The sequence below is a fragment of the Chlorocebus sabaeus genome, chromosome 2 (genome assembly GCF_047675955.1).
Source record: "Chlorocebus sabaeus isolate Y175 chromosome 2, mChlSab1.0.hap1, whole genome shotgun sequence".
Lineage (NCBI taxonomy): Eukaryota > Metazoa > Chordata > Mammalia > Primates > Cercopithecidae > Chlorocebus > Chlorocebus sabaeus.
This window is the reverse complement of record NC_132905.1, coordinates 68,398,667-68,426,188: the sequence shown is the minus strand read 5'-3', so window position 1 is coordinate 68,426,188 and position 27,522 is coordinate 68,398,667. Positions and strand designations below refer to the sequence as shown.

Genomic DNA, 27,522 nt, shown 5'->3' with positions numbered 1-27,522 from the left:
TTCATGAAATGTATGGTGTGCAATTCTCTTGCTGTAATTATGGGCACCTTATTTTCCAAATGAAAAATCGGGAATTATTTTGGTTTTCAGTTTTGTTTGTATATCTTATAAAGATGTAAAAAGTAAATTGCCTTTAAATCTGCACTCACACAGATACGTTTATCTAAAATTATTTGTTATTATTATTATTATTTATTATTATTTTGAGACAGAGTCTCACTTCATCACCCAGGCTGGAGTGCAGTGGCACAACCATGGCTCACAGCAGCCTTGACCTCCTGGGCTCAAGTAATATTCCTGCCTCAGCCTCCCAAGTAGCTGGGCCTACAGGTGCATGCCACCATGCCCAGCTAATATTTACGTTTTTTGTAGAGATGAGGTCTCACTATGTTGCCCAGGCTGGTCTTGAACTCCTGAATTCAAGTGATCCTCCAGCCTTGGCCTCCCAAAGTGCTGAGATTAGGGGTATCAACCACCGTGCCCAGCCTGTTTATCTAAAATTATTAAAATCACAAAACTAGAACTGTCCCTGGGACCCAGGACAACTGGTTGCTGTCAGGATGCCACTTGTAATTGCTGTGGCATCTAGGCATACAACCAGGTACTTACTATAGGGTGCATGGGTCTGAGAAGTGGTGTTGAGGAGCTCCAGCTCCATAGGTGGCAGGTAGCTTCTTTTTTCTCATTTAACTATTGTTATTACAAATGCTCATGTGAGGATGTTTCTCCGGTGCTTTAGTTAGAGTATTTCCCTAGCCCGTATTTCATGTGACCCTCACAACTAACCTTAAGTGGCACAGTATTGTTCCCATTTTATCACTGAGGAAATCAAGATTCAGACAAATGCCTTTTCCTCTCCTCCTTGTTCTTTTATTTATTTTTCTTTTTGAGACAGAGTCTTGCTCTGTCACCCAGGCTGGAGTGCAGTGGCGTGATCTCGGTGGCTCACTGCCACCTCCACCTCCCGGATTCAAGCAATTCTTGTGCCTCAGCCTCCCAAGTAGCTGGGATTACAGATGCCTGCCACCACACCCAGCTAATGCGTTTTTGGTTTTTTTTTCTTTTTGAGACCGAGTCTCACTCTGTCATCCAGTCCAGAGTTCAGTGATGCGATCCTGGCTCACTGCAACCTCTCTGCCTCCTGCGTTCAAGCATTTCTCCTTCCTCAGCCTCTTTAGTAGCTTGAATTACAGGCGTGTGCCACCACACCCAGCTAATTTTTGTATCTGTAGTAGAGACGGGGTTTCACCGTGTTGGTCAGGCTGGTCTTGAACTCTTGACCTCAGGTGATCCACCCACCTCGACCTCTGACAGTGCTGGGATAACAGGCATAAGCCACTGTACCCAGCCTCCTCATTCTTTAACTGTAGAAAGCCACATAAATATACTAGGTTTGTGTTGCACAGGCTCATCAGTTACCATCTTTTTCTTTTTCTTTTTCTCTTTCTTTCTTATTTTTATTTTTTTTTTTTTTAGTACTTTACTGTGGATAAAAAGCTGGCATATTAGGGAGTGCTTGCTATTCATGGTGTTGTGCTTTTCCCTCCAGGTGGCCCACCAGCACGAATGAGAAACCAGAAACGGATAACTGGGATGCATGGGCAGCCCAGCCCTCTCTCACCGTTCCAAGTGCCGGCCAGTTAAGGCAGAGATCCGCCTTTACTCCAGCCACAGCCACTGGCTCCTCCCCGTCTCCTGTGCTAGGCCAGGTAAAGGCAGCCAGTGAGAGTGTGAAGACTTAGCTTGCTATCTAGTGCCAACAACTTCAGCAAATGCTTTTTGGCAATGTCATCTAGAAGCAAGCCCTGTTATGCATGTCTTGGTTGGCTGGCAGTATGGGAATCCAGTGCAGGAGCCAGAAATCTGCTGTGAATAGTTGGGAGTTGGGGATGGGGGTGGGGCACAGTCAACTTCTCCTGCCTGGGTTGATGAAGGAAACTTCATTGCAGAAGTGGCATTTGAGCTGCATCTTGACCAGTGGGTAAGATCTTACTAGAAAATGGAGAGAGCCAGCATATCAGACAGAAAATGCTGGGAGAAAGGCTTTAAGGCAGATAAGCAGAATGTGTTTAAGAAAAATCATGCACCACTCCATTTGTCTAGACCACTGAGTTTTTACAGGAAAAGGTAGACCAATTAAAGGTTAATGGGAGGCTCTGAAATGCCCTGCTTGGAAATAATAAGTCTGAAAGGATAAAGGTGGTTATTCTGAATAGTTCTCTTTTGCTTGATACAATAATGATAAAATGCTGAAATTTCTATCAATAATCATGCCAAACAGCAAGTGCCCCTCTGGGAGGCACTGGAGGTTGCAGGATCGTTTCTGATCTGAGAACACCCAGATGGAACACAGGCTCTAGGCAGATCCATCTGGAGGAGTGGTGTGCAGGAAGATTAGAGTAGAGGGCCAGCAGGGCAGTGCCACCAGTCAGGGGGCTGTTACTGTCACCCAGCTGAGACCCAGGGCAGGCCTGGACCCAGCTGAGTTCATGTTCACCAAGTGGGGAGGTGCTGGTGGAAGCAGAAGAGGCGTGCAGGTGGGAGAGACTGCAGAGAAGAGTGAAGAGGTTGGAGTCACAATGCCTATGGGAGCCGAAGGAAAGGGAAGAGGGCTGGGATTGAGAAAAAGGGCCCACCTTAAAAGGGGAAAGGAGGAAGGCAGAAAATGCACAGTTAAAGGGAAGAGTTGGGTTTTAGTTGAGTTGAAGGTGAATGTGGGACCCTGTCTAGCAGGCTGTTGGAACATAGATCTGGAGGGTGGAAGAGAGCACGAGACCGGTATTATAGATGGGAGCCATTCCCGTAGAGAACGTTATCGGATCTCAGGAAATGTGTGAGGTCGTCCAAGGAGAGAGAATACAGGGAGAAAATAGCAAATCCACAGGCACGTACGTGTGTGTTCTGTGGCCTGGAAGAAGAAGAGGAGCTACTCAGCAGGAAATGGTACTTTCCTTTGCATCTGTCCTAGCTCAGCATTTGGCATGTGTCACATGCTCAGTTAACAGTGACTCAGTGACGGGGTGACGGGTTGTTCCAGAAAGTGGAGGTGGGGGAGGGAGTTTGCTTATGTTATTAAGTACTGTGGTCAGGGCAAAGAAGAGACCATTCATTGTGACAGGTAGAGCTTTGTAACCTGGGAAGGAGAAGGATGAAACCACACTGCAGGGGCGTAAAAGGAAATGAGCAGCAAGGAAGTGGAAAGATCTGCAAAAGGAAAGAGGAGGACCAGAGTGGAGGGGCCTCAGGAAAGCAAGAACCAACCATGTTGCCAGTGGAGATGGGGATGGAAAAGTGAAGTGTCAGAGGATACAGTTGGTATAAGGCAGACAACATTAAAGGCACAGAAAAGACAGGAGTCTTTTTCTTCTGGGTGAGGAAGAGTGAAAAGAGACTGGAGAAGATAAAGCCAAGAAAAATGTTCAGCTTGGGCTGTATGATACTGTTTTCAGTGAGGAAGGAGCCCGGAGGGGCTGCGGAGTGTAGAAGAGGTTTGGGAGTAGGCAAATGAGGGAGCCAACAAAGAAGAATGAAGAATTGGGCCGGCGCGGTGGCTCATGCCTGTTATCACAGCACTTTGGGAGGCAGGCAGACCACCTGAAATCAGGAGTTCGTGACCAGCCTGGCCAACATGGTGAAACCTCATCTCTACTAAAAAAATTAATAAATGCAAAAATCAGCCAGGCGTGGTGGTGGGCTCCTGTAATCCCAGCTACTTGGGAGGCTGAGGCAGAAGTATCGGTTGAACCTGGGAAGCAGAGGTTGTGGTGAGCTGAGATTGCGCCACGGCACTTCAGCCTGGGCAACAGAGCAAGACTCAGTTCTCAAAAAAAAAAAAAAAAAAAAATGAAGAATTGCCTGGCTTAATTTAACCTGAGTCTGTAATAGATCATTGCACATTGCCTCAGCTTTCTCTAGCAATGCTTCACAGCTTGGGACTAGGAATAATAATAGTTATATAGCTCACCACTGTTATTTCTGTCATCGCAATACTGTGCATGGATCTTACTAAACTTCCTGCCCCCTCCCCACCTACACACATCTTACATTACCGTGGGATTGCTAAACTTTAATAGCCTTTTGGAGAAAGTATCATTTCTACTTTACAGATGTGGAAATTGAGATTCAGAGAGATTAAACAGTTGCCAAAGCCAGAAAATTAGTAAGTGACAGACCTGGGATTCAAACCCAGAATCCACATCCAGCCCAGGCTGGGGTCATTAGGGCCCATCAATGTAGAAAGGTCGACACAGCAGACACGGGGAAGATTTCTCAGGGGGAGAGATTCTGAAATGCCAGTGAGGGCACAGTTGAAAGGCCGACCCTGGGGTCCATACGGAGAGAAGTCAGTGAAGGGGCCGAGAGGATTAGACAGTGCAGAAGGGCTGTGGGATGAGGAGCTACGTAGGTGGCAGGTCCGCTGCAAGGAGGAAAATGCAAGGTCGAGAATATACAATCTGAGGGGTGTTCAAAATCCAGGGAAACGCCCTCAGCTCTGAGGGACTTGAAGGAGTGAATGTACAGCTAAGTGGAAGGAAATAGGATAGGGATGTTGTGGGTTTAAGAAGGTAAGAACCCATGAAGACCAGGAATTAGAGGTTATCAACATAGATGCTGAAACTGTTTGACCTGTTGTAAATTCTCTCTGCTTATCAGACATAATCATAACTTAATGTCAGTATAATATAAATAACTTCCGAAGGCAAGTACAAATTGGTTCTGAAGTAACTCTCTCTAGGCATTGTCCTTTGTTCTTACCCGTTCATATATATGATTGAAACTTGGTGTTTCATTTTTTACTAAATGCTTTAAAATATTGTAATGGTTTAATGCTATAGCTTCTTAAAAGATAATAAATGCCTTACCCTGCTTTTCCAGCCTGACCTCCTCCTCCACCCCTCCATGAGACTAGGCCACATGCAACCCCGGATTGTGCTTCTCTTCCCGGACCCCTTGCAGTGTTCCACCTTGAGGCCTTTGCCCATGCTGCGCCCTCGGCCTGGAGTGCCCTTCCTCCGAAGCCCTAGCTGTCAAAGTCCTTCTCATCCTTCAAGGCCCATCTCAGATGCTACCCCCTCTGTGAAATTTACCCTGATGCTCCCAGGCAGAATTCATCCCTCTTTCCTCTTTATTCCTGCAGTGAATAGTAGGAACTCCTTTTCAGTATATTGCATTCTGCCAGGTGGTACACATGGTTGTTTTTATCTCTTTCTTCCCCATTACTTGTGAGTTACTTGCTAATAATACTGCCCATCTTTATAGTGTTTTATGGTTAATAAAGTGCTTTTCCCTAAATTATTTGGGGGAGGCAGAGACTGTTTTTTTCATTTTTGTAATCTCATGGGGCAGTGCATGTAGATGTACAATAAATGGTAATTACAATGAATTTATGCTCACCAAATCCCTGTTTTCTCTGAAAAGGAACTAAAACAAGCATAATCCAGATAGGACCTATTTCCCTGGGTCCACCTAAACTAAAATGCCAGTTAATGATCTCATGATAGTTCATAAAATTTCTGCTCCAGTATTAATCCTCCACTAAAAACACCAGTCAGATTGGAAATGGGGAGGTATCCTGGGCAACTTGAGAGTGAAAATAGAACCAAAATTTAAAAGGCGCATAGATAGAACAGAATAATTGTGACCTCCTGGCTTGTTGAAATAGAGAGTTATAGATGGTCAGACAGTGACTTTGTGAAGAGGCTGGCAGGCTTTTGCCTCCACTTTTGGAAATAAACAATTGTTGGGAAACAGTGAAGCATCCAGCCCTCCTGCTGTGCTGCCTCAGGGCCCTTTGTGGCCGTGTGTGCTTGTCTGGCCTGTGCTTATTGGAGAGGTGCCATGTTCACGTCTGCCCTAATTGATAACAAACTGCAACATAACGAGAGGTCCTTTATGTCATTCCACACAAGGGTGAAAAGGTGGAGGGGCTACAAGCTCAAGCCCTGTATCCTTGGAGAGCCAAAAAAGACAACCATTTAAATTTTAACAAAAATGATGTCATCACCGTCCTGGAACAGCAAGACATGTGGTGGTTTGGAGAAGTTCAAGGTCAGAAGGGTTGGTTCCCCAAGTCTTACGTCAAACTCATTTCAGGGCCCATAAGGAAATCTACCAGGTATTTTTGTATTTATCTGCTTGTATTTGATGAAAACAATATTAGGCGTTAAATTACTGTTTGCACTAGTTAAGATTCACAGACAGGCGTTGTGGGATTAGTTTGTCTTCTAGATCTTTTAACTGCAAAAGTTAGAGTATAGAGAGTACCAAAAGGGAGCCTCTTATAGATAAATGCATTCTTTCTTCCCTCATGAAAACCTATGTGCCTTGTTTTTCATTGCCTTATGCAAGAAGGAATTCAGCTCTGAGACCTGGAACTCTCTTGTGCATTAGTTGGAGATTATGACTCTCTTTATGCTTATTACCCAGTGCTGTACCAGATACGTGTGAATACTTAGAAACCCAAAGGATTTGGGGAAATGATCAGAGGACTTAATTGTCTTTTTCATTAGGGTCTTATAGCATGGAACCTAAGGTTGTTAATTCCTCCAACCATATTAATGTTCAAAACAAACTATGAGTTTTAAGAAGAGGAAAATAGCAAAAATATTCAATGAGCATCTCTCAGTCAGTCTTGCCTTGGAACAAACTAGTACATAAGCTATGTGTCCAGTATAGCAAAGTGCTGAAAAAGAAGAATGCGAGCTTAGAGTCGTGCCTCTGTATTACCTAATTATGTGTTTTTAAACTAGCTAAATACAACTATTTCAGCTGTGAATTGTTCAAAGTTTTAAAAGTTAAGCAGTTTTAACAGAAAAATCAGTGTCAGTTGCACAATTTTCTTCGAAGATAAAAATTAAAATACTCTCTTCTTCCCTTATGGCAGCATGGAGTCTGGTTCTTCAGAGAGTCCTGCTAGTCTAAAGCGAGTAGCCTCTCCAGCAGCCAAGCCGGTCGTTTCGGGAGAAGGTGAGGGCCTGAGTTGTATTATGTTCTTCAGAAGGGTCAAGGACGTTGTGTAAATGTTTGAAATGAGATTGAATTTCATCTTAAGATAGACTACATTTATGATCAGTATATTAAACTACAGTAAAATGAAAGTTTAGCTCTTTACAGAATCAGAGTACTTCACGGAAAATACTGTCAGACATATTAATCATCAAAAACTGAATTTTCTAATTATATTTTATTATGAGCCCTTTGACTTTTACAAGAGACCCATTCAGTTCACTAAGAATCAAGTTTTCCAAGCATCTCTATACCTAAATTGTCATTGCTTCATCTAACATAGTCTAGTCTCATCTGACTTCATAGATAAGTATTTCATTTTTAAAAGTAACTACGCAGACCACTAGAGTTCTCACAGTAACATGAATGCCATCTGTACCATCCAAAATGAAACTGAAACTCAATTTATGTACTCCATGAAAACAATCAAACCAGACAATTTAGGACTAAAAAAAAATCATTTTGAGTGTTTATTACACAAATAATTGCTTTCTTTCTCAATCTCCACTTGCTGACATAATCCTAAATATTATATGGATGCCAACCGAACGAAACCTATGTAATTCAGAACCTCATGGTAAAAATCTCACATCTTTTTTACATTCAGTACAGCCATCATCACATCCTAACTGGAGAGTGCTCCCTGAGTTAGATGGGTTTTCTGTGTAGACATCTGAGCAATGTTGTAGTTAACAGATGCTATAACTAACCAATTCTATAGTAATTCTTTATGGGTTCCTTGACTACATTACATGAGAATAGAATGTTTTATTTAGTTTGTCTGCCATAATGAGATTGTTACATTCCTTAGAAACCTTGCCCAATGAAAAATAGAATTATTAAAACAGCTGTTCTAGGTGGAGACAGCAAGGATTAAGGTATAGTGGTATTTCAGACTCACAGTAACAATGTTCTTTTTTCAAGAGGATTTTTTAAAGTAAAAATTTTTTTTAGTTCATAGCATAGCTATAAAACCTTATCATCACTAAACAATCCAGCATCTCCTTTTTGCTATTACCGTGAAAATGATTAACAGAGTTCCCTTTATACATTGTCATTATCTTAATGACATTTTTATCCACTGTTAGGGTAACAAGGCAAAAAGCTCCTTTAAACACAGCACATGCAGTTAGTTTAGTAAAAAGCAAATTATGCACGTCACCAAAAAATAAGAAAGAAAAAAACTTTGGTGTGTTATATCCAGTCAAGGCTCACTGGAGGGCTGGAGTTTGTATCTTGACTCACCCATCTAGTAACAGTACTATTTTGTTTATGCCTTAGCTTCCTTGTCTGTAAATTGGCCGTGATAACTCCCCTTGAGGTAGGAAATTATTACAAGGATAGTGAGATAATATGCAGAAGGCCTTTAGAACAAAGCTCAGTAAATGTCTACTACTTTTATGTCGTTTTTGCTTCATTCCCTGGATTACTGGTAAAGCCACATAAAGTATGAGCATCCTCATCCAATAGCAGTGTGGAGGAATGTTTGTTTATTTGTTTTGAGACATGTACTGAGGCCTCAGTAAATAGGTGACAAGTGAACCACGCATATACTTAAAATTGGGCAGCATGATGGAGTTAAATTCTGATCTTAGTTTTTATTTATTACAGCCGTTTTGAAATGACTTAGTTATTAGAAATATTGGAAAGCTTGCTGGCTTTGTGAAGGGGTGGGAGGACATTAACCATAGAAATTCTGAGAAAAGCTATTTTCATTTATTAATGAGCCTCTTGTTAATACCACATTGAACATAATCAAATTTAAAGTAAACTGTAAACCAGATAAAATAGGTGATTGGCTTGGGTCACTTTTAAAATACTGGTTTGGGGATGGACACTGCCCTCTGTGAAATGTCTCCTGAGAAGGGGTAGCTGAAGAGGAACCTCTGCCTATCCGTCATCACGTCTCTGGGTTTCATTGTCTCCCTAAAGCCTCTCTCAGATGCCTTTGTGCAAGGCAGGCAGGGCAAGGCCAGCCTCGGTCTTCCCAGTCTCCTTTATATTTTATACTGCAATACCAAGTTCAGCCAGAGTTCATGTTTCTGAAGTTTCTTAAGCATTTGGAAAGTTACTTCAAAATTTGGATCCATTTTAAAGAAAGTAACTTTGAAGTTGAGGAATCACTGGGGAAAGTATTGATGGCCAAGGATCCTGTCTTAAATGGCCAAATATGATCTAAAGAACAGTAACAGGGAGCAGAATGAAAAGGGAAGGGTGAGAGTATGGAGAAATCAGAAAAATGAGTCTGTTAATGAAGAAAGAATGACCCTATTAAAGCCACCAAACTTTGATTTCCTTGTGTGGGAAATCGTTTTTCCAATTTTCACTGTGGAGGTATGTGTTACCAGCGCCTCAGGGCTAAAGACAGAGAGTCTTCTGTTTTCCCTGGGACGTTTGAATGACCTGTGTCTGCCATGGGGCCCAGTGCTCTCCACCAGCAATTGCTGCTGGCCTCGGCGCTGACAGGTCAACACTGGCGCTGAAGGAGGCCCTTGTTGCTCCAGGGGCTGCCCACGTGAGCACAAGGGTTAGAGGTTTTTGTGTTTTTGTCTGTTTGTTTTAGTTTTCATTAGTACCTCCTGCAGAGGCTCTGATAATTAACCGAAGGAGTTCTCCATACAAAAGTCCTGCCTCTTACTCAACACGAGGCTGGACATTGAAGGAACATCATCTGAGATTTAGAGAGAAACAGACATTGTCCGTCATAAAAATGAACTTTTTGGGTAAATGGTGATTTTTCTCTTGCTTTAAAAAAATACAAACAAAAGCCTAGGATAAAATGGAGAAAAAGTGGAAACAAGAAGCGTGTGCATCTTTCTGTAAATCTTTTATCCTGTACCTAGAACCTCCATGTAGGATTTTGTGTCTGGTGATCTTTCTGAGAGTGTGATTTGGTTCTAAGCCTTAATAAAATCCACCAAGAGTGATGCAAAGTTCTACGTCTAATTAAAAAGAAAAGTTTCTTCTGTAATGCACACCCTTCAAATTCAAGACACAAAGGAACATTAGTTCTTATTCTTTAAGACTAAATGATATGGATAATAAAATATGATAAACTGGGATTTGTCTTTTTAACTTGTTGAAAGGCTTTCTGGGATTGGGTTGGACATTCCTTTTCTCATCAGTCCTCTCTGTGCTCTTGAATGACAACTAGATGCCCATTTTTAACTAAATAATATGTGTAACTCATTTTGTGTTCTAACAGCTTCCTATCATATTGTGTATATGGCACAATAGGACATAAGTTTTCAGGCAGTTGAATAATGAAAAGTATGTCTTATTTAATTTATGCAAAGGATTTATGCTGTGTAACAATTTTTTAAAACTGTGACTTGGTACCCTCAAAACTGAAATACACATATTTAATACACCAAGAGCCTGCATCTGAATGCATCTGACCCAGTGCTCAGCACAGAGTAGGTATTGTGTAACTCTTAGTTAAAAATAAATGTAAAAACCATTTTCATTCAAAAAGAAATCATGACGCTAAATGGCAGATCACTCGTAAATACTCCAGTGTCGGTAAACATGCAGTTGGGTTTTTTGTTCCTATGTCTGGGTCTTCCCAGGAATTGTCTCCCTGTCTGCAGCTACTGAACTTTTTATGTGCACTGGGGGAATGTGGAGCCCAGGGTATTCTGCAGCTCTGTATTTTATCTGTGACTAGCCTTTCTCTTGAATGGATCTTGTCCTAACTTCCTTATTCGTAAACTTGCTTTTGCAAAGCTGTCTGGGATTTCTTTAAACAATCAAGCTCTCTCCGTATCTCAATATTTCTCCCCACCAGAATTTATTGCCATGTACACTTACGAGAGTTCTGAGCAAGGAGATTTAACCTTTCAGCAAGGGGATGTGATTTTGGTTACCAAGAAAGATGGTGACTGGTGGACAGGAACAGTGGGCGACAAGTCCGGAGTCTTCCCTTCTAACTATGTGAGGCTTAAAGATTCAGAGGTAAACCCACATTAACTGTTTCCTCTCCCTTTCTGTGCGGTGATTCTCTTTGCGGGGAGTCACGATGTTTGACAGTGGAACTTTGTTGGGTTTTGCTAAGTTCTGGAATGTGACAGTAAATCCATTGTGACCTGTCATTGTTTGATTTTGTTATTTGGCACTGCGGAATAAGCATTGGCTTCCCCCAAGCAGAACGCATCAGGGCTAAGTGGAGGCTGAGTGTGATGGGGCTGGTCCACATCAGCTGGGAGGATCATGTTCAGTATTAAGCTCTCTTCCTGCATGTAACCGACTTCTGCTTTGGAGTAAACTTTCTTGATTAGATCATTATGGTCATTGATTTTTAAATGCCCCAAGAATGATAGCAATATTTTGCCTGTATGAACAGAAGTATTCTGGTGATAATCGCCCCAGAATATTGGGTATTAGAAAGTTTTTAGAATTTCTGGTTTTGCCCACACAGCAGAAAGACACAAGATCTAAGAGATGGGTACACTTTTGACTAGGCCTTAGAATCTCCGTTGATCAGGACTGAATTTAAGTGCTATTATCTGTATACATTGGAAGGGCTCCCACTATTGTTAAATAGAGCCCTAAAAGTTTGATCGCATAAACTGTGGTCTTAAGATAGTGCAAGTTTAATGGAATGGTGGGGTGGACTTACCACAGAGTATGGGAGTCAGTCTTGTAGGAGCCACTTGCACGTTAGTGGAGAGTTTCAGAGTATAAATGGAGTCATTTAACAGATCCAGTGCACATTTTAAAAAACCAACAAGAATTGACTCATTTTTTTAAGCATTGACAGTCAATTCACAGTAATTTTCTTTTTCTCCTCATACCTCCTAGGTACTGAGAGAGAAAAGGCTGGCAGGGAGCCTGTAGGGGCCACTTTCTCAGGAGTAAGCAAGAGGACAAAGTTCTCTATTTCAAATGCCAGTCGTAGAGGGTATACTGGGCTCTTCCATGTGCAGCTCCATGTGCTCGGAGCTGCTCTGGGGGTGAGGCTGGGCCTGGTGCCCTGCTCTAGTAGTCCTGCCCTTGGCCTGCTCACCTCTCTTGCAGCTCCCAGAAATGATTTTATTTGCTTGGATTTTGTTTTTTTAAGGGGTAGCATTGTTTTGCTTTTTGGTTTTTCTTGCTGCGGTCTTGAGAGCAGCTAAGTGGAATTCCCATGGATGGATTTACTTAAGTCTGCCCACCCTTGGAGAATTTGGCAGAAGCCTGGAAGAAAATAATTTTGCCCTGTGAGACAGCTGGCATATTGGACTTTTCAGACCTGGAAACAGAGAATTAAATTCTTCTCCAGGCCAGCAAGTCGAGTCCAATGAGAGTCATATAGATGATATTTCAGGGGAGTTGGGTAAAACCCTAAAAGCCAAACTTAATTTCTACTACCGTGCATGAAAACTCTTAAAGTGACTTGACTTTTTGGATCAGTTAAAATACAAAAGTTATTACTTGTAATGTATTTTAATAAGTTACAGTTTTCTACTTTAATAAAACCATCTGAAATAAATATTAGGAAAACACAGTGACTTTTTTTTAAGGTAAGTAGAGTTGTAAGCTGCTTTCTTAACTACAGTCTTAAATTATTAGCCACAGAAGAACTAGCAGTACTAAAAATTTTTAGATATACATTTAGCGATACTATTCAATAATAATGAAAGAAATCTGAAAACTCAGCTCTTTCGTCCTACTTGAATGCAGAGTTCAGTGTAAAAGCAAAATATCTGACCAGACTTAACACCAGACCCAGCTTCAGATACCAGAATTGATGTCTGGGCATGGGGAGAGTTGTCCCATCCTGCTTCCCTTCTCTGTATGGGCAGGTCTGGGGCACAGTCTGGAGGACTTTATAGGTGCTGGGAGGACAGAACATGGCCTTTTCAATCCATCCCAGCTTATGGGACTGGCTGGGGTTTTTCAAAGGGAGCACATTGAAACTACTTGAACTCTACTGTTGGGTACTGCCAATTGCCTTGTTCTTTTTATGGAGTATAGGGAGTCGATTCTAAGCCTGTACTAGGAAAGTTAAGTGGTCACTGGAGTCTTGTTTCATTGGTATTCCTTTTTTTTGATATGCAGCCTATTGAAAAATAGTGAGAGATTGCTATTGTATAACTTTGTTTGTTAATAAAGCAGAATCAGTGTAAAAATTTAACCCAAACTTTTCCTGGTAAATGGTTCTTAAATTTCAGTAAGCAAAATAAAGAGACTGTAAGTTGTGTTCCTGGTAGATAAATGGCATATTTTTATTCTTTCAGTAACTCATGTTTAGTTTACTAAGCCTTTTGTTTTGTTTTAATTAGAATACTTAATTTACTGCGAGATAGACTCAAGCATAAATTAATTTAGAATAAAGCACTTTGTAACAACAGATTCCGTTCTGGCTCCTGTCCTGCCTCTCGTGGTCTCTGTTGTTGGCTTACTTGGCTGGTTTAAAATTCCATGAGTATCCCAGAGAGGAATTCAACCCCAGAGCACTTTTTAAACACTTGATAGTTGGGAAGAAATATGCTCTGCCTCTCTGCATTGATAGAGAAATTTCAGTGTATAAACGCTGTGAAATTAAGTGGAAAGGCCACACAGGACAGCCACTGCCTCTTTGGATTGAGAAGGGTGAATAGGATGGGGGAAGAGAGGTTCCAGTTGTCCCTGTACTGTGTTAGTTTTTTAAAAAAGAAAGCTCCTGAAGCAAATGTGCAAAATATTAATATTTTAATGTGTTAAATCCGGGTGGTAGGCTCATGAGTTATATTCCCTGTACTTTTTATATGCGAAATATTTCATAATTAACCATGTGAAAATAAGCCCGAGCTTAGTATTTAGGATGTAAACTAACAGTCTTCCTATCCTGGAACCTCCTGTTAGATTTGACCAGGTCCAAGAAGTGCCTGTGCTCGGAGCCCTCTGGGCTCTTACAGGGCCCCATACTCTGCTGTGTTTTTCTCTTATAGAAACGAGTAAAAGCCACATGTTTTAAAGTACTTATTTTGTCCCATGTTTTCCTGATCTATATCCTTGTGTCAGGTGATACAGTGCTGTGTTTTCCCCGAATGAAAAGTGGGGCTTCGGGGCTCAAGCGGGTTTGTGTCATCATTAATCGTTTTTAAAGTTGCATGATCAAAACTTCAGCATGCAAATGAGACCTTTTGCTCTGTTTTAAGGGCTCTGGAACTGCTGGGAAAACAGGGAGTTTAGGAAAAAAACCTGGTAAGTTACAAACCCTGATGCTTACTTTTCAATGTTTTGAATGTAATTGATAGTTGCTCCCCATCTTTGTGTATTAGGGCCAGAAGCCTAAAATAAAAAGAATCTTTCCTAAGAGTGGTGAGAGTAAGTCCTTTCCTTGGAATCCATTAATAATTTCACTTGGTTATGAGATTCGTCTGTTGCTTCACACATGAAGAGTGGAGACGTCACCAGATAGAATGTTCTCTTGGGTTGTCGAGAAATAATTCAGGTGAGGCCAGGTGCAGTGACTCACACCTGTAATCGCAGCAGTTTTGGAGACCGAGGCAGGTGGATCATTTGAGGTCAGGAGTTTAAGACCAGCCTGGCCAACAGAGGAAACCCAGTCTCTACCAAAAAAATACAAAAATTAGCCAGGCATAGTGGCATACACCTGTAATCCCAGCTGCTCGGGAGGCTGAGGCAGGGGAATCGCTTGAACCTGGGAGGCCAAGGTGGCAGTGAGCCGAGGTTGCGCCACTGCACTCTAGCCTGGGCGACAGAACAAGACTGTATCTCAAAAAATAAAATAAAATAAATACATAAATAAATAATTCAGGCGAGATACTAGGAAGTTATAATACATGGAGCTGTAGGATTATGGGCTCAGCTGCTTCTCCGCCTTCTCTTAGGCTTGGTTAGCCCTTTTTCATTCCTAATAATGCATTCCCAGGACACAAACAATGGAGAAGATTAGAGGAGCAACAGATATTATGTGAGTGTAGGTCCCATTAATTTAGAAGCCATTGGATGGTTTTCCTCGGTACACATTGAAGGTACAAAATTATAGTCACACCTCTGAATCCAAAGTGTTTTAGTTTATTTCAATAAAATCACATAAAGCGGATGTGAAATAATATGGTTTCTGTGGCACGTCTTCCTGGTCTGGGTCATTTGAGCTTTTTTGCTATCATATCCTTAGGAAATCACAGGTTAAAACAGTCACTGAAATGCCAAAAGACAGATTTGCTTGTCTGTCTGGTGCCCAGCTCCAACTGGGCTTACATGGCCAGAAAAAGAAAGGGAAATTTCTCATAGTCTAAGATTTTATTTTAGTCAGACAAATACAGTCAATGGAAGGAGTCAATGGAAGGAGATACATTGGACCACCCACCAAACTTTTAAGTGTAAGTTTTCTAAGTTTTGGACATTTGTCATTCCAGAGGGTCCAGATATTTCATAGATGATGCCCAGGTGGGCTTTACTTTGCACTGAAACTAGCAAGAAAGGACACAAAAGACCTCAGAGAATGTTGGGGCAGATTGCTGGCTGCATCTGCCAGGTCCCATGAGGAGCAAGAACATCCAGTGCCAAATAGAACATTAGTTTGGTCTTTCTTCAAGCCATAAACTCTTGGAACCAAGAGCTGGTCTTTGGTTTGTTGCAGTAGAGTCCTCATCCCAGTGCAGACATCCCAACTGGAGCTCCCAGTCAGAGCCTAGGCTGGGCCAGTAGACCGTGCTGTGGCCTTTCTTGCTTGCCCTGAGCTCTCCAAAGCATCAGGCAGGGCCAGGCCTGCACCGTGACTGCCGGGTGCTTCTGTCCTGGTGGCCAACCCCTGATAGCATGCAGAACAGGATGAGAGCGGCTTACTTAAGAGCCAGAGTCTTACTCGTTCCCTGGAGTGAGTAGAAAAGTAGGCAATCTCGTCAGAACCTGGGACCTTTTTGCGTTCTTCCTTTCCATTCTTCTTTACTTCATTCCCTCTTTCTTCTTTTCTTTCTGTCCTTCTTTCCTTCTTTTCTCCTTTCTTTCACAGACCACACTTGGAGAGCAAGGGTAGAGGAGTAGAACAGTTTGTTCTGTATTGCTTCTAGAAGTTCAGAAAGCGTAGCTGCAGATGTGCCAGAACTCAGGCAGAGAAGGGTTCTGTTTTTTCATACTTGATCTCCTGGGCCAGGGGAAATGTGTGTTTCAGAGCCTGGTCTGTGGTACTGCTGGAATTTTTCCCATGGGACTTTTCACATTCAGGAAAAGTACAGAACCGTTTACATTTTTTTCCCTGTGCTGAATTGTTTTTGCATAAAGTTCCCTTCTTAACTCCAGGTCCCTCCTATAACGTGAAATAAAAAGAAAGAAATTTTCCCTGCCATGATTTGCACCTGATATTCAGGGATCACTCAAAATGTGAGGCATAAAGAAGAAGGCTGTGTCGTTGGGAGTGAGAATCTGCAGCAACAACATAGAAATAAGCTCTTGCCGGGCTCCCAGTGGTTTCTGAGGAAAATAGGCTTCTGTTTCTGCTGTACTTGGCAGCTGGGAAAGCTATGGAGTCCTCTAGTCACTTTAAAGTGGCAGCTCAGCCATTGAGTGCTGCTGTGCTGGGGTGGGTGGCAAAGGAGGCCCCCACCCGTGGCCTCCGGGCATTCCCGGTAATTATGGGAGGGGTATGACAGAAGGTGCCAGGAGTGGGCAAGGAGCGGACTTTGTGGAGGGAAGTTGGTAAGTCTCACGGGGTGACAAGGGAGTCTGCAGCCCACTGAGGGCTCGAGGATCAGCCAAGCCCTTGAATGCCGCGTCTGCCTGGTAGCTCTGGGAACAGGGGCGATTCAGGGAGCCTTACTCGTTGAGTAGAAATCCAGCCCAATACATTGGTTTTGATGTGTTCATCTGTGAACCTGGGAGGCGCCCACATCTTCTTGCCCTTTTCTCCTGCTGACTCTAACAGTGCACTGCCATGTTTGATCTTGTTTTTCAGAAATTGCCCAGGTTATTGCCTCATACACCGCCACCGGCCCCGAGCAGCTCACTCTCGCCCCTGGTCAGCTGATTTTGATCCGAAAAAAGAACCCAGGTGGATGGTGGGAAGGAGAGCTACAAGTCAGTGTCTTTTCTCTTTATTTACAATTCTCCATCCAAGTTTCAATACACAAAATCTCAAAGGGACGCTATTTTATTGTAAAGTACAAACCACCCCTCACTGCCTAAATTCCGTATTTGGATAGTGAGAGATGCCAAATTTTCTGTATTTGTTTAGTTCCTAAGTTTCAGACAGCTGGTAACAGATTTCTGAGAGCTGGGAGCTCATATGAAAACATATCTGTTCCATTTCTGAGTTCAGATAGTGAGTGTCAGCATAGTGAGAACTTGTATGATGAGGGACGCCTGCATAGCATCGTCCTTATGTGCCTTGGCATTAGAGAGTGGAGCTTTTCCTCAGTGGCACAAGAGCAGGTTTCTTTGCATTCAAAGCCACATCTATACATCACAGTATTTTTAGTTCCTGTGTGTGTGTGCGCGTGTGTGTGTGTATTGTTAATCATATCATCTTGTTACACATGTTACCATTCCAGATACTTCCTATAGGTCTCATTTCCAGAGACAAAGATGCTTTAAAAAGATTTCTGTTACACAGTTCTCATGGTAAAACTTCCTAGAATCATCGATGGATGCCAAATCTGCAGGAAAATTTTCATTAGGAGCAGTAAATGTGCATGGTCTTGAAGTGATCCCCACAAATCACTCGTGATCTGCAGGGGAAAACACAGTCATTATAGAGTGGAGAGCTAGGACAACACCTGAATGAGGTGATCAGAATGATGAGCAGTGGGGAGACCAGAGGACATCACATGTGTGCAGCTGTGCCGGGAGCGAGGAGGGAGTGACTGTTCTTCAAAAATGTCACAATCGTAGAAGACAAAACCTGTCGAAAGGGTACTAAAGAGGCGTGAGGACTGGCTGTAGTATCTAGACTTAGTGCAGTATCTAGACCGTGTGTGAAAGAAAATCACGCTGTAAAGGACAATATTGGGATAATGGACAAAATTGGGTTATGGACACTAGATTAGACAAAATTATTGTACCGGTGTTAAATTTACTGAAAGCAATAACTGTACTGTGGTTATATAAGAGAATATTCTTATTTTTAGGAGATACACGTTGAAGTATTTAGGGGTAAAGAGTTAAGATGTAAGCAACTTGCAATCAGATGATTCAAAAAAAGAACTTACAGAGAAGAGGGTGGGGAGGGAGAGATAAAGCGCACAAATGAGGGAGCAGCTGGCACCCGCCGAGTGTTGACAGTAGGTGAATTCGGGTAAAGGGCCTACGGGTGTTCCGTGTGCTTTTCTTATTCTTGCCACTTTTCCGTGAGTTTGAAATCATTTCTAAATAAAAAGTTGCCTTTAAAAAGTTACTACTACAGCAGTTACTTGAGAGGTAAGCCGGCTGACTTTTCATATAGAAAGTGTGTCTCCCTCCCCGCATCCTCCCCCATCCAAAGTGAAGATCAGCCTCAGACCGCCAGGCGGGCACCTGGCCACCTGCTTCATAGCTTAGTGAAGGACAGGGCTTGCTCCCTGGCTTGCCCATGTGGGGCCTGTGGAAGAGCTGAATTTCCCAGCAGCCGTCCATCTCTCTGGCCTTTGCTGAACATGGGCCTCTGCGTAACACAGGGGGCCTCAGTAAGACTTGGCCAGATATAGGAAGGAATGGCTTCTGGAATGCTTTGTGAGGAAGGGGCCTATGGGAACCCTTTGATGGCCATTAATGGGCCTGTAGACTGACTTCCCCAGTCTGCTGGTGTTTGTCTGCCCATGAGCAGAACGGTATGGAACTATGTAAGTTTGAGGGGGAAAGAGGGAAGCAGGAAACCTTTGCCGTGCAGTGGGCTAGCCACGGAAGTCAGACCCTTGGGTGCTGAGGAATGGGGGTTAGAACATCAGGAGCACAAAGGAAGAAGGCCTTGCTGGGGAAGGCCTCGGGTCTCACACAGTCCCGTCTACCACTCTGTGGAGGTGAGCCTGAGGCCGGGACAGGAAGAGCCACACTGGAGAGCTGAATATGTAAGAAATGCATCTTGGCCAGAATAGAAGGCACAACCTGGAGTGTAACTAAAGATGAAACTTCCCCTGGGGAGCTCGCTGGTGGACACCCATAATTGACCTTTCCAGGAGTGCTGGCCAGATGCTACTCACTGGTTCAGGAGTCTGACCTCTGGAGGCCTGAGAATCCACTCCTTTTTATCAACATGCCTTCTCCTGTGCAGGAGAGGGAGAGGCCTCCTTAGACCCTCAGGTCGCACTGCCTGCTTAGAGTTGTGCTGTGTCACCCATTGACCCTGCCAGCATCATGCCTCTGTCCTGTTCTGGAGACATGGGAGACTCCCATCGCCTTTCTTCCTTGCCTGCCAGGGGAAGGCTTCCTGCAGGGCCCCTCTCCCCAGTGTAGCCTCACGTCTTACCGCTGAGCAATGATGTCTCCACTCCAGCCTCTTTGAAACACCAACACCCCCCTGCTCTTCTGCCTCGCTGCCTTTGTTCATGACATTTCTCCCCAGGGGCCAGCCGACTCCCACCTCTCCACTTCCACAAGAGCTGGCAGATCCCACTTCTGGAAGCTCTCTGTGACCATCCCAACCAGAAGTGCCATCTCCCTCCCCTGAGCTCCAGCGGTGGCCCCGTGCCAGCACCACTCTTTAGTATTTTATATTACTTTGCTTTCTGTGCACATTTCTTATTTCCACATGTAGCTGACTAGCCCCTTGGAGGCAGCAGCCATATTTTTCAGTCCCCACACCTCTAGCACTGTGCTAAAGTGAGAGTTTGAGTGGTTCTTAGGATCCACAATAAAGTGGCTGAGTTGCCATGGCCCAGGAGAGCTCCTGGCGCTGTCACCAGAGTGACTCTCCATGTGGATCCACAAATGAGGAAACACCAGCGAGGTCTGTGCTCTGCTGCAGAGGTGTGGGAAAGGGTGTCATTGCGAGCAGAATGGTGGTACACTCGGTGGATAAACGTGGAAACTTGTAACCAAATGGCTTCAGTCATTGGCAGGTTCACTGTGAACATAAAAGCTTTAGTCCTTGAGCCAAGGGAATGAAATCTGTCAGACCTCAAGGAAAAGTGAAGCCTGCTCTGTGTTCTCAAAGTGACCCAGAGGTATCCCTCTTGATAAATTGGCAGGTGGGAGGGCACAGGTAATGTGGTGGAAGTTTTCTTTTTGTTTTATTTCCTTATTTGGGGAATAGGTAATTACAGTCACATGGTTTAAAATTCAAAAGTTATGAGGGAATATAAATGTCTCCCTCCCACCCTTGTCCCCAGAGGCGGCTGTTTTGATCAGAGCCTTGTTTCTAGACGTGTGTGTGTGTGTGTGTGTGTGTGTGTGTGTGTGTGTACGCATGCGTGTGTATGCACGAGTAGTTTTGGGTTCTCTTGGTGGTGTACAGAAGGGTAGTCAAAGCCCGACTCATGATCCCTAACTCAAGTCTTTTCATGGGATTGTGTCCTAACTGCAAAACCTGCCTCACCAACTTGGTTGTAAACTCCCCTGGTTTATAGGGACAGTCATCTACTGTCCCTTTCTAACAGCATGGTGCAGAAACACTGCATAGATGAATCTTGTGTTGAATCAGATTGAATTAAGTGAGAAAGAAATGGCAGTGAAAAATGTGGCTTTAGCCATCCCATGGGCCTACGGGTTTGTGAAAATAACATCAAGCCTCCTTGTGTTCTGTGTGTGCTGCATGTGTGTCATCTTGATGTATATTACCCATAGAGGAGCATGCAGACACATGAGTGCATCTTGGCTTGCCACTAACTGCCTGTGGCCTTGGGGCCGTCACTCAACTTTTCATCTGGAAATTGGGAATAATGATAGTACTATCCTTCTGGAATTGTGTGCCTAAATGCACAGGGCCTGGCTCATAAAAAGTACTCAGTGAGGGCCAGGTGCAGTGGCTCACGCCTGTAATCCCAGCCCTTTGGGAGGCCGAGGGGTGCAGATTATGAGGTCAGGAGATTGAGACCATCCTGGCTAACAAGGTGAAACCCTATCTCTACTAAAAATACAAAAACAAAATTAACCAGGCGTGGTGGTGGGTGCCGGTAGTCCCAGCTACTCGGGAAGCTGAGGTGGGAGAATGGCGTGAACCTGGGAGGCGGAGCTTGCAGTGAGCCTAGATTGCGCCACTGCACCTCAGTCTGGGCAACAGAGCGAGACTCCATCTCAAAAAAAAAATTAATTAATTAATTTAAAAAAAAGAAGTACTCGGTATTGATGGCCATCATCATTATTATTATTATTGTTCCTAAAACCCATATACAGTGTTGGCATTAACCATAATGTCTGCATTATTACCTGAAATTAACAGCTGAATGCTAGCATTACATGAGCAGAATTTTCTATCCCAGGCAATCCATGGTATATCCTGATTTTGTGATCCACATGGTCTAGCCCAAGCAAAAACATTCTGGGCTTTGCTGACCAGTGATTGCCACAATTTGAATTTTAGCTATGGTGTTTTACCTTTGTGACACAGTAATCCATAGATTTTACCCTTAATGTCGTTTGTTTTTCAGTTATATGTAAGCTTTACATAACTGCTCTGTTATAAAGTGAGCTGTATTATAAAAGATGAACCTTTAAAAATGTTTGATGTAATTATTTTCTTACCAGGCACGTGGGAAAAAGCGCCAGATAGGCTGGTTCCCAGCTAATTATGTAAAACTTCTAAGCCCTGGGATGAGCAAAATCACTCCAACAGAGCCACCTAAGTCAACAGCATTAGCGGCAGGTAAGGAGTTTCCCGTTTCTAACTGGAAAATGGTCTGCGTGTCACTTGAGTTTTTCCACTTGTTTTCCTCATTAAATATATTTACGTTGTTTTTCGCATGTGCTTTAAAGCACTTCTTGTACTTGCTGGGACTGACAGCAAACTAATGTGATACGGAATATGTCTTTCGAAAGGACCAGATATCTAAGTGGCTTTTCTGTGCTGCACACAACAGAACCCTTGTTGGAACGCTCTTCCTGCAGGAGTCATGAATGCTGTGGCATTAAGGCCACATTTTCCTCTTGATTTCCTTCCAGCCATTTACATTGGGGTTTAGGCTAGCGGGTGAGGTGACAGAAAGGGACACCCAAAAATAAATGGCTGGGGTCTCAGTAGGTCAGGAGATGGAGCTGGGGGCCACGGGGGTTGGGGGCTGTAATGTGGTGTTCACTGAAGACCAAAATAGCTCCCCTGTGACATTCACTGTGGGCAGAGGGGGCTCCGCTGGGCGGGCAGGATGTTGTACACACTTTCCTGGAGGACTGGAAAAGAACAGAGCACAGCAGTTGGCCCAGTTGGCTGTTTTCTGATTGAAGGGACCAAATTAGATGCTTCAGCAAGATCTGAGAGAGCTGAGGTCAGGGGAGCAGGTTTCTGTTTTAGGTCTTTAAGCTACCATTCTTGGTTGGCTTTTGTGGAAAGTGTAGAATTTTTGTTCCAATACCTTGTGGTTAAATATCTGTGCTGTATGTACCCAGTGAGATAAGATTAAAACCTGGCAGCCTTCTCAAGAAATTAAAGGATGGGCAAACTTTGTGATGAACCCCAGTTTCCGCTGGGCCTCTTTGCTTGAGCTGTGGCCTCGTGTAGGCTGAGGAATGTGGTTCCCGCAGGGTTTGCTGTCCCCTGGGGAGATGTGTCAGTATCCCTCCACTTCCGTGTACAGCCCCTTCCTCAGGCCCGCTGAAATCAGTTGCTGAAGTGATTGAATTAGCTGGAGAATTTGAAAAGCCTAAACCTATTTATATAGGCTGGTTAAGAAAGATTCACAGGGACTGTGACCTGTTGGTGCAGACTCATCTGAAGTAGAAGTGCCAAAGAATGAGAACAGTTTTACCTCCTATAGGCTTGAGAGAAAATGAGAAAAGAAAAATTGTTCTTGAGGGTGGAGATTTCTTTCAAGACAACATTTTGAGATGCAAAGATACAGCAGCAGAAAAATCTTTTGAAACACTGGTTTTAGGCATGATGTGGTGGCACGCGCCTTGTAATCCCAGCACTTTAGGAGGCCGAGGCGGGTGGCTCTCTTGAAGCCAGGAGTTCGAGACCAGCCTGGTGATTTCACCAACATGGTGAAACCCCGTCTCTGCTAAAAGTACAAAAATTAGCCAGGCATAGTGGTGCATGCCTGTAATCCCAACTACTCAAGAGGCTGAGGCCTCTTTCGAAAGGACCAGATATCGGTTGAACCCTGGAGGTGAAGGCTGCAGTGAGCTGAGATCGTGCCACTGCACTCCAGCCTGGGCAACAGAGTGAGGCTCTGTCTCAAATAAATAATCAATCAATCAATCACTAGTTTTAGTTCTCCCTAAGATTTGGGATTCTTGGAGGTCAAATGATGATTACCTTCTACTTTAAACCAAAAAGGAAAAATGATAGTAAAGTGCCCATGCCACACAGCTGTCCTGTGCAGCAGAAGATGGGATGGGGTTGGGCCGGTCTTTCTGGAGTCAGCGGTAGAAAGGAGTTCCACTGCACTGGAAACGAAAGCCCTCAATTAGCACTGTACATTTTCTGCTGACAAGTAAACATGAAAAAGAGGATGATATTATAAAAACTAAAGACTGCCCGGGCACAGTGGCTCATGCCTGTAATCCCAGCACTTTGGGAGGCCAAGGCAGGCGGATCACAAGGTAAGGAGATTGAGACCATCCTGGCTAACACGGTGAAACCCCGTCTTTAACTAAAAATACAAAAAATTTAGCTGGGCGTGGTGGCAGGCACTTGTAGTCCCAGCAACTTGGGAGGCTGAGGCAGGAGAATGGCATGAACCTGGGAGGCAGAGTTTGCAGTGACCCGAGATCACTCCACGGCACTCCAGCCTGGGCGATTGAGTGAGACTCCATCTCAAAAAAAAAAACAAAAAACAAAACAAAACAAAACTCTAAAGACTTAGTGTGAAAATTTTGCTGTTGTCTTGGTTTTTAATTCTTCATCTTCCCCTATTGCCCACACTGCAAAAAGCCGAATAGAACAGTTCCACCTACTGTCACCCTCTTCTGAAAGTACAGAAAGAGTAGCTGGGAATGTTGAATGGCTGCGCGGTGCCCACTGCGCGTCCTTCGGTGGGTGTGCGGCCGCTCACCCAGCCCTGTCTCCTGCAGTGTGCCAGGTGATTGGGATGTACGACTACACTGCGCAGAACGACGACGAGCTGGCCTTCAACAAGGGCCAGATCATCAACGTCCTCAACAAGGAGGACCCCGACTGGTGGAAGGGGGAAGTCAATGGACAAGTGGGGCTCTTCCCATCCAATTATGTGAAGCTGACCACAGACATGGACCCAAGCCAGCAATGTAAGTGCCCTGGTGGCTCTGTCGCCTTGCCTCTCTGGTGTCTTCCGGTAAAACATGCAGCATTGCTCTGATTCTGCTGAGCTTTGTTTGCAGAACTTAAAGCTAGACCATTGCTGCATTTGCAATCGTCTCTTTGAAGACCTTCTGTAATGCAAGAGTTTAACTCGTGGGGTTTTATTTTTCTTTAATTTTCATTCCTTCTGTAGCATGTCCCCTCCCTCCCCTCCCTCCTTTTTCCTTTTTTTTTTTTTTTTTTTTCAAATCATTTTGGCACCATGCTGTTTACATGCCTGACTCATTTTCCTAGCTTGAATTTTGCTCATTGTTTTGTTTTGCTTATGTGTTGTTTTCCTCCTTTTTCTAGGAATCATATGTTGTCCATCCCCCCCTCAGGCTTGAAAGTCCTCAAAGAGACCCACTATCCCATATCACTGCCCAGAGGGATGATGGGAGATGCAGCCTTGATCATGTGACTTCCAGCATGATCACCTACTGCCTTCTGAGTAGAAGAACTCACTGCAGAGCAGTTTACCTCATTTTACCTTAGTTGCATGTGATCGCAATGTTTGAGTTATTACTTGCAGAGATAGGAGCAAAAATTACAAAAACACACAGGGTAGTGGGTCCTTTTGTGGCTTTCCTAGTTACTCAAATTGACTTTCCCCCACCTTTGCACAGGTGCTTTGAATAGTTTTAAAATTATTTTTAAATATATGTTTTAGCCTTTTAATAAACAAAATAAATAAATGACTTCTTTGCTATTTTGGTTTTGCAAAAAGACCCACTATCAAGGAATGCTGCATGTGCTATTAAAAATTGTTCCAAATGTCCATAAATCTGAGACTTGATGTATTTTTTCATTTTGTCCAGTGTTACCAACTAAATTGTGTAGTTTGGGGCTTTCCCCCCTTGCTATAGAAGTACGGAGGAGTTCAGTATCTCTGTTTTAAAGACGTGTAGAATGAGCCCAATTAAAGCGAAGGTGTTTGTGCTTGTTTGTGTGTATCAGCTGTACCTTGTTGAGCATGTAATACATCCTGTACATAAGAAATCAGTTCTTTCCATGGCAAAGCTATTACCTTGTACGATGCTCTAATCATACTGCATTTGATTTGATTTTGCACAGTGACCCTGTAGCCACATGAGAAAGCACTCTGTTTTTGTTTGGTCTCAGATTTATCTGGTTGAGTTGGTGTTTTGTTTGGGGTTTTTAATTTTGCGTGTTTGCATCGCATAAAATCAGTAGACAACACCGTTGAGGTCGTTAGGATCAACGATCTCCACAATCTCTTTTTAGTCTCTGTTACATGAAGTTTTATTCCAATTACTTTTCATGGAATGACCTATTTTGAACAAGTAATTTTCCTGACAAGAAAGAATGTATAGAAGTCTCCTGCAATTAATTTCCAATGTTTACATTTTTAACTAGACTGTGGCATTTCTACAGATTAATACGAAATGGAGCTCGTGGTCCGTTTGTGTGTTAGATATGCTGTAGCCGAAGCCCTGTTTGTCTTTTAAACACTAGTTGGAAGCTCTCAATAAAAATGCCTGCTGCTCACGGCACAGAAAATGGGGCAGGGGGAGCCTCAAGCACAATCTAGCTGTCCTCCTAAAGACTCTGTAACGCGCACCCCCCTCGCGTTCTCCCGGCGGTCGGGAGGCTGTGCTGGTGGTCGTGTAGAGGTCCTTCTCCTTTCATATGGTGCAGAGAGCGAGGACCTCTCCTCCTCGTTCAGTTGCGCTTCAGTATTTTCACGGATATGAATGTAAAATATATAAATATATAAACCTGCGGCTTTAACAACTGTAATACAACCTTTTGAATTAGTTACGTGTATAGATAATTAAATTCTTCATATAAAAGTTAGACGGAAATGTCTCTGTGTTCTTGATGTTGGAACCTGGCAGTGGTGGTGAGGAACCAAGCAGACTAGATGTCAGCAGTGTGCTTACTGCCCGCGTGTCAACCATGACCTGTGCTCTTTGAAATACAGACATAATCAGAGGCTCGCTGAGTCTGTGTTGAACAGCCCGCCCTGTCCCCTTACTCTCCACCCTCCCTGATCAATATGCAAACGATCATTCTTTATAATACCAGTTTCGAAGCACAGAACTCTGCCACCCAGGTTAGCAGTTCACTGTCTCACCAGGCTTTTGATATAAGTTGTCGACACATTGAGGGTGTGTAATTGGGCTCAGGGTACAAACCATTTGTCCAAAAGATGTATCATAATAAGGTACTGGTGAACACCCCCAAAAATATGTGGGTAAAGACAGAAACTTGCACATGTCCCACGTTGTTGTCTGGGATCAGCTTCTGCCTGGCACACTTTGCAGAAATAAACCAGCATCCACATTGATGCCACTGTTTGCTGCAATGACCACATGCTTGATTCCATCCTCATGAGCTTCACTTATTGGACCTCTCCTGCCATTCAGTGGAAAAGTGGTTTCCCTCATCAATTTAGCAGATAATTGGTGGGGGGTGGGGATGTCTACCATGTGTCGGGTGCCCCATTGGCTTCTGGGAGGAGTGTGGTACTCCATGGAAACAGGGTCCCTGTCTTCATGGAGTTCATATTTTAATGGGAGGAACAAACAGAAAACCTAACTCCTGCAATCCATATAAATATACACAGTGTGTGTGTGACAAGGTGACAAGTTCTGCACTAGAAGTTTGGATGCGAGGCACCACTGAGCAGACTGGCAGGGCCAGGGGAGGGTGGCCGCAGGGAAAGGATCAGAGAACCTTCAGGGGGTGGGGCGGGGAAAGCCATATGAGCTGAGACTTGAAGAGAGAGTAAGGAGGAGCCAGATGGAGCGGGAGGAAGAGGTGTGGCTATCGTAGATGGAGCTGTCAGGACATGCAAAGGCCCAGAGGTGGGTGGAGAGATCCTTCTCACTGTCCCCCAGGCCACCCCCTTGTGGAGCAATGGTTGAGTCTGTAAGTCCCGTCTCTTCTCCAGGACCCCTTCAGCTGTGTAAGCCAGTGTTGCTTCTCCAGTCTTGAGTTTGGCTGGAAGGGATGCAGTTGTCAAGGTGGGTACTACTCCATAACACTCTACCTAACTCACTCCAGAGGCCCTGCGCCCTCACCATAGGCCATTCCCCCAGGCTTGCTTCCAGCTTTGTGAAGCTGACACGGGTTGTTCCCCCAGGAAGCTGTGCTTTCCCCCTACAAATCATTGAGTTTGCATTTGGTTGTATCCATTGGACCCCGTGATTCTCAGCCAGTGGGAGTGCTGCTGGTATCTCATG

At 43.8% G+C, this 27,522-nt stretch overlaps 1 protein-coding gene across 6 annotated transcripts in view; it reads left to right on the top strand.

Annotated features, from left to right (window-relative positions):
- The window catches only part of ITSN1 (intersectin 1), a 246,702-nt gene that overhangs the window by 164,744 nt on the left and 54,436 nt on the right, over window positions 1–27,522 (top strand). For 3 of the 6 annotated variants that reach the window (XM_037990807.2, XM_073009637.1, XM_073009638.1), the window contains 8 exons: window positions 1,550–1,709; window positions 5,910–6,115; window positions 6,884–6,966; window positions 10,793–10,959; window positions 14,127–14,172; window positions 16,889–17,010; window positions 21,589–21,706; window positions 24,070–24,261. In XM_037990807.2, the coding sequence (XP_037846735.1) occupies window positions 1,550–1,709; window positions 5,910–6,115; window positions 6,884–6,966; window positions 10,793–10,959; window positions 14,127–14,172; window positions 16,889–17,010; window positions 21,589–21,706; window positions 24,070–24,261 (1,094 nt within the window). Of the gene's footprint in view, window positions 1–1,549; window positions 1,710–5,909; window positions 6,116–6,883; window positions 6,967–10,792; window positions 10,960–14,126; window positions 14,173–16,888; window positions 17,011–21,588; window positions 21,707–24,069; window positions 24,262–24,625; window positions 26,132–27,522 lie in introns of those variants that run through there. The other 3 variants (XM_037990811.2, XM_037990813.2, XM_037990809.2) reach the window with 3 other exon arrangements.